This window comes from Echinops telfairi, unplaced genomic scaffold (assembly GCF_000313985.2).
Source record: "Echinops telfairi isolate 266 unplaced genomic scaffold, ASM31398v2 ScPeMD7_5;HRSCAF=22, whole genome shotgun sequence".
In the NCBI taxonomy this organism is placed as follows: domain Eukaryota; kingdom Metazoa; phylum Chordata; class Mammalia; order Afrosoricida; family Tenrecidae; genus Echinops; species Echinops telfairi.
The window spans coordinates 6,240,364-6,247,646 of NW_022103901.1; the positions used below are offsets into that span (position 1 = coordinate 6,240,364).

At 55.0% G+C, this 7,283-nt stretch overlaps 1 protein-coding gene across 1 annotated transcript in view; it reads left to right on the plus strand.

Moving 5' to 3' along the window:
- Positions 1-7,283, plus strand: part of CALN1 (calneuron 1) — a 229,531-nt gene that overhangs the window by 129,629 nt on the left and 92,619 nt on the right. The window contains exon 3 of the mRNA XM_045284524.1: positions 3,375-3,499. Coding sequence (XP_045140459.1) covers positions 3,375-3,499 — 125 coding nt within the window. The remainder of the gene's footprint in view (positions 1-3,374; positions 3,500-7,283) is intronic.

The following is a 7,283-nucleotide window of genomic DNA, read 5'->3' on the forward strand; positions in this document are numbered from 1 at the left end:
GGAGACAGTCTCGAATCACTTTTTCTCATCAGGTCAGATTGCAGTTGAAAACCTCCCTGTTTTTGCTCCTGGGCCATCTGAAAACGCTCTGCAAATTTTAGCTTCTGGTCAAGGTTAGCCTTTGCAGATACACAGATGTATTTCCCCGTGTTAACGGAGTTCGGATTTCCCCAGATGCCTGGGAGTGAGATGCAGTCCTAATTGCAGCGGCTGTTTTTAGTGCTTGCCTTTCTCCAACAAGCCTTTATTTATCTACACGGACGGATCCCCTGCACGTGTTTACTTCCCCACAAAGCCTGGAGCTTTTTTTGGGTTGCAGAAGCTGGGTTGAATGGGCACCTAATTTTGCAAGCGGCCTGCGTTGGCAGCAAAGGAGAATTGGTGTCTCAAGTGGGATTCGGTTGTAACCAGTCTTCTCTGCGCTTGTTTGGAGACTGGACTTGGGGTGGGGGAGCACTGGCCTGGTCTCCGGTGGACTGGATGCTTGTTCGAGTGACATCATCACAAAAAAGGTGGATAATTCAGTGGAAGGGGATCAAAGTCCATTCTGACTCCTGGTGACAAAATCCCATATGAGTCGGAGAAGAGCTGACCACCACAGGCATCTCGGTGGCTGATTTTGCCGAAGATCACCAGGCCTCTCTTCCGAGGCACCACGGCGTAGATCCGAACCTCTAACCTGTTGCTCAGCAGCCACCCAGGGACCCAGAAAGGTAGAACGAGAAGCTATTTATAAATCACTGGGAAACTGGAGCTGTGAGTTTACTTTCTAGGGTAAATGGGAAGGCATGCTTTGAGCTCAGGTACTGACCTGACTGGGTCAGCCTGCAGGTGATTCTGTGATGTGGCTGCCTTCCTCATGGAGGAAAAGCCTGTGGGTTGAGCTGGGTACCAGAGCTATTGCTGGGGGAGCTCAACACGGTCCCAACTCTCTGTCTTGGACCAGGCGGGGCAACCTGTGTGCCAGTCACCAAAGCACAGGCCCCGAGAAAGCTGGGCTGCTTGAAGGAAAATGAGGTCCCGGTTGATGGTGCTGATGCTCACCAGTCACCTCTGAGGTCAGAACACAGGCTTGCAGACAAGATAAGGAGGTAGGCTGCTGGGGAGGAGCCAACACCTACTCCTAGTGACGGTCCGAACGACACAAGGAGATGTTGCTCAATTCTGTGTCATCCTCACGCTTGGCGGTGGGCCGTGCCACTCAACAGAACGCTCCCCAGTGACAGAGCCGTGCCTACTGACCTGCCCAGAGCCAGCCGGCCGGGGGTGCCCTGTTGTGATCCCTAACGTGTTCATGGGCTGATTTCCAGAAGTACATCACTAGCCCTTTCTCAGCCTGGAAGCTCCGCTTACACACGGGAGGGAGGGATGACCCTTCTGGCCTTGAGGCGCTGGTGGCCGCGCTTCCAGTAAAGGACGCTGCAGTCAGACAGACTGGCAGATGGGTGGTGGGGGGCGGGGGGCGGAGACTCCCCAAGAAGGGTGCTTGCAGACTAGTTGGGTAGATGGATAGACCCGACTGGGCAGAAGCTCTGCCCCTTGTACTTGGAGAACATGCGGGTATGTGCTTTGTGGTTTGCATCATGGCCATGGGGGGTGGGGGTGGGGGTAGGGCTGCAGGTATGCCTTTTGCTCCCAGGGAAGGCGTCTAGGTGATTCAGAAGGTGGCAGCTGGCTCTGACGCAGTCGTGTGTCTGCTTCACTCTTTGGGGGGCCGGAGTGCCTGTGAGCCTTGTCCCCATGGCTCTGCTGAGGGAAAAGTACCTTTGAGGGAGAAATCAGCGACTGTGGCCTATTTTCTGGGAAGATAATGAATTCCTTTCAGACATCTTGCGTTGGGGATGAGATTTTGACATCCCGGTGGGAATGGCTGGTGCCGTCTCTGGAGTGGCTGAGGGTCTCACCCTCTGGGTGCTCCGCCAAGCCCCTTCGGAAGCTTTCAAGGGTCCATTGCAGTAGCTCTTGGCCCCCATGAGGACACCTGTTGGGCTTGAGAGTCAAGGGAGAGAGAGGAGGGGTCACCAGGTGGGGTCACAGGGAAATCAAGCACTCCTCCCCCCAGCAGCACCCTCCAGCCCCACCACTCCATGACTGGGTCGTTCCCCTGCTTCTGGGTCTTTCTGAGGAGTGTGGTCCAAGGGCCTGGATGGAGCCTGCAGGCGCAGGTATCCTGCTGGCTGCTTCTCCTGTAAATTTGCACCTTGCCTCTGGGGGAGCTGCGGGGTGGGGTGGGGAGCTGCAGGGGGTGCCCACCACCTTCCAGGTCACCATGTGGACTCAGGCTTTAGTGCAGGAGGGAGTCTACAAGCCACCCACATGGAACATGGTGGATATTTGAGACGAGGAAGGGGAGGGGCGGGTACCGCCACCCTGGGTTTGAAGGGCTCCAGTGGTGGAAAGATGGCTCCCTTCAGTCCTGCCCAGCTTACCTCAGAGAGCTCGATGGGGAACCACGATTTGATGCCCTGCCGTCCTTCCTGCTGAGGAGGCCTGCTGATGCTGTGAGCTAAGCATCGGGCTGCTAATAGCCAGGTCGATGGTTCAAACCCAGCAGCTGCTTCTCGGAGAAGACAAGGCGGTCTGCTCCGGTACAGATGTGGAGTCTCGCTGAGAGGGACTGCCCTGCTCTGTAGGGTGGCTGTGTGTGAGGGCAGAGGGCGTGCCATCTTTCCTGCCTGTGGGTCCCAGTGGTGCCCAGAGCTTTCTGAATCCTGATGGCCCCCTTTTTTTTTTGCCAAGAGGAACTGGAAGTTGGGACAGGACTGTGGGGAGGGAGGGGACCAGCGGGGCCTTTACTCCATCTCTCATTCTCCTTCCATGTTGTTGACTGCTGTGGGTCAGCCCCAGCCCATGGCGGCTCCCAGCCCACGGTGGCCCCCAGCCACGATGGAAGGAAACACAGCCACCTGGTCCTGGTCCTTCCCTGCGACTTGGGTGGGGTCGGGCTGTTGTGAGTGGGGGCTGTCACCAGACCCTGCTTCCTCGTCTGTCTCAGCCTGGAAGCTCCTCTGAGGCCTGCTCAGTGCCCAGCACAGCCACACGCCGTCCTCCACGCAGAGCTGGGTGGTGGGTGCCCACCAGGCGCATTAACTGAGAGCATCCAAGCCTGTTCTCCCACCTCCTACCCCACCCCACCCCAGCCCAGTGAATCAAAGGTGTGGCGGGGAGGCGGGCTGAGGGGGTGGTGGTCATGGTGGTGGCGGTGGTGGGGTGTGCAGGAAGGGCTGGAAGTGAAGGCACTGTCTCTGGGGAATTGCTTGGGCCATGGGGACCTCCTCTGACCCTCTGACCCACCCTCCAGCACAACCGCTGTTTGGTGCGTAGCTGTCCCAGAAGCAGAATGGGGACGTGATGGGGTCTTTCTCTGTGGCCAGGGAGAAGATGCCGTTCCACCACGTGACCGCCGGCCTGCTGTACAAGGGGAATTACCTCAACCGCTCTCTGTCTGCGGGTAGCGACAGCGAACAGCTTGCTAACATCTCGGTGGAGGAGCTGGATGGTAAGGAGCCCCCCCTATTTGGCCGTCACATCCCTCCTAACCTCCCCTCCAGGGTGGCCATTGGGAATCTGGGGGGGCGGGTAGCACCCGGCCCTGGCCAGCCACAGGCAGTTGTGGCCAGATGGAACCTCGCAGTGCCAGGGTGGGGTGGGGGTGGTGAAATGCTCAGAGATGAAATCCCACCAGAATGTCTCCTCTGTGGGGGACAGACCTTGTCGCCAGGACACCTGATGGTGCTGATTTCGGTTTCCTTGGATACTGAAGGGGGGCGCGGGCAGGTGGAGAGGAGATAATCTCTGATTTTCTCAAAGGTATTTTGTGGTTACAGTCCTAGGAGCCTTTATAACCCATCAGTCCTGGGCCGTCTGGTCCCTTACAGTGGGGCCCAGCTGCATGGGAGGTGTCCACTCTGCTAATGGCCATGTCTGACAGGCGGCCCTGGACTTCCAGTCCTGCCCAGGGCAAAATCACCTGGAAGCCGTGCCCGAGTGGGCAGGTACAGTGGTCACTTGAATTGCCTCCATCCCTGGCCAACCAGGTCCAGGCCTGAGGGCTGCTGGGTGAGAGTTGGGAAGAACGCCGGGACCACTAAGACTCAGTCCATCGTGGAGAGTAGAGCAGAGTGCCCCACTGCATCCTGGGTACACCAACCCCCTGATTCAAAAGATAATTAAAAAGAAAACATTAAAAAAAGGAGAGACAGAAAATGTTTCCAGAATAGACGGGCGACCAGCTGTGCGCCTAGCTGAGACATCTGCTGAAGCCCCTCCGGCACCCCCTTCCTCAACGTTACACCATGCATCGTACAGTGGCCCAGATGGCCGGGCAAGTGTGATTCCAAGTGTCATGGCTCAGGCCATCAGGCCTGGTGGCCCAGTCACTGCTCCCAAAGAGAGAGGTGGGGGCTGGGTGCCGGCCTGGGGAGGTAGCCAGAGCTCGCCTTCCACCTGGCAGATGCTCTAGCTTATTAGGAGACGAGGAAAGTGAGGCGGCCAGTCCTTGGTGGGTGGCGTTCCCCCCTCTTGTCTCATGTGTTAGCATTCTTCTTTGCATGAGTGCCCGGGCCGGCCTCGGGGCACTGGGTCCGGTGGAGCAGCTGGGAGATGTTAGATGGCCAGTGGAGCTGAGCCTCTTAGGGACAGGGGCCACTCACTGAGGTCTGGACAGACTGGCAGAGCCCCATGGAGCTCTTGGCCTTCAGTCACTTGGCCAAAGGCTGCGTGGGTGTGGGGTGCAGATGCTGGGAATGGAGTCGGGAAGGGCCTGATCTCTCCACCAGAACCTGCAGAGCCCTGGAGACCTGGAAGAAGAGCAGACTGGGAAGGAGAGGCCCAGCCTTCCCCGCCCTCTCAGGAGGCTTTGCTCAGAATCTCCGGTGTTCATTGGGGGTATGAGCAGGGTGCCAAGAACAGACCCCTAGGCTCAGGCATCCGTTCTGGGAGGTGTTGGGAGGCCTCTGCTCCGCATTTCCAGAAACGACTCAGGAGACTGAAATTCCTCACCAAGTGGCATTTTGAAGTTGACCGGAGGTTTCACAAGCCCTCCTCACTCCCGCAGCCCAGCTTTGCTGGGAGGAACCATGACCCTCCACTGTCAGAGAGCAGACCTGTTCTGGGGTGGTCCATGTGTCTGCCCTCATTCATGGAGGTGGATCTCAGTGCTCAGGGGTGCGATTGAACCCCCGACCTTAGGTTAGTAGTGCAGCCGGAACCTTACGAATGCCCTGGCGATGATTTCTCGGACTTTTCTCTGAGGGAATGACCTTTTTCCTTCTTTGGTTCTTTCCGACCCCACAAGGGCCCCTGCAGGGGCACCTGGCGTGTTAAGATGGCTACTGACTGGATGTGGGTCCCCACGGAGCCCAACTGAAGTGCCTCTGTTCTTAGACAATCGGCCGAGTGTGGTGGTAGTCGGTGCTGTGAAGCTGGTTCTGACCCACAGTGAGCCCATGTCCAACACGCTGAAACACTGCCCGGTCTGGCCCCATCCTCACAGGGTCCCTCGGTTGGAGCCCAGGCGCCTCCACCACATGAGTTCCCCTTGTCTGAAGGTCTTCTGCTTGTCCCCAGTCCCTCCTTACAGAGCAGGGTGCCCTTCTCCAGGGACCCATCCACTGCAAAGCCATCCATCATTTGTGATGCCCCACGCAGGGGCGGGCCTTAGCGTGGTCACTAAATCACCAGTAAACATCTTGCTGGTCTCCTCTGCTTTCAGCCGAGAGCCATCTGACGCAACACCGATAGTCCTCATTCCATAGCCCCTCTGAGTCTGGCTCCCATTTCCAGCAGTTCTGTTTTCAAGTTATCTTCAGTCAATGGTACCTGTGTGTGATATTCATTATAGAGAGGATTTCAAATACTTTGTGGAAAAACTCAGTTAATTCCATTTTCCAGGCACTTTTTGAAGCCTCTTTGTGTTGTTGAGGAGCCTTGGCGGTGCCGTGGTTACACGTTGGGCTGTGATCTGAATGGTCAGCAGTTCGAAACCACCAGCGGCTCCTTGGGAGAAAGACTGGGTTCCCTACTCCCGTCAACAGTTAAGAGTCTCGGAAAGCCACGCGGGGTCGCTGAGTCAGCAGTGACTTGATGGCAGCGAGCTGCTGTATTGTTGATGCTGTCTGGTCAGTGATAGGCTGCTATCCAAAAGGTCCCTGGTTCACACCCACCGGCCAGCCTGCAAGTGAAAGATGAGGCTTTCAAGGTTTAGAACCTCTGATGTCAGAAGAGCCCTGGTGGTGTACTGGTTTTGCACGGGGCTGCGATCTGCAAGGTTGGCACTTTGAAACCCCCCTGCAGCATTTTCTGACACCCACCGAGGCTAGGAGTCGGCATTGACCGGGCGGCAGTGAGTGGGCTTATGGGGTCTCTGTGAGTTGGGATTGGCAGTGGGTTTGGGCTCCCCTTGCTTGATAACTTCTACATCTTGTTGAATCTTTCTTCGGAATGGTCACCTGTGTGCTTCTCTTCCAGTTGGTGGGCCAGCTAGCCGTCTTCCAAATTTCTTGCAAAGCATGAACGAGCACTTCCAATGTTGCATTTGTTTGTCGGAACTTCTCAAACTGCTGTTTTGGAAATTCCCGGAGCCTTAGTTTTCTCCAGTGCCTTCGATGCAGCTCGGGCTTCCTGAGCTTATTTATCAATGACACTGTTTTTTCCATTGTAATGAATTATTTTCTGACCTTAAAAAAAGACCCCAAACAATCATTTTATTGGGGGCTCGTACAACTCCTAACAAATGTACAAATGTGCATGACACAACGGATGGATGCATGGGTTGTGATACTTGAGCCTTTACTATCAGCTTCTCATTTTTTCCCTCCTTCTCCACCCTCCCTCCCTCATGAACCCTTGATAATTTATAAATTATTTTTTCATGTCTTACATGGACCGATGCCTCCCTTCACCCACTTTTCTGTTGTCTATCCCCCCTGGGAAGGGGTTATAGGTAGATCATTGTGATTGGTTCCCCCTACCTCCAGGAATAATTCTTATATCACATATTTTTCAGCCCAAAATCATAGCTTTAGCAGCATTCTGTTAAGTTTTTATATATTGAGTTCTCGCTTTGGTGAATTCCTCCAATATTTGCAGTCATATTTTTAATACTTTTTCTGATTCATTAGCAATGTAGGACAGCCTTTCATCCTTTCCAAGTGGATAGAGTTTTTCTCTAACCTGCCTTGATTAATCATTCCACATCATGTAGCGTCTAGGCAGATTATTATTTACTGTAAATTTTTTGAGTGTTTAGAATTATTGATGTTTTCCTTATAACCTATGCCCAA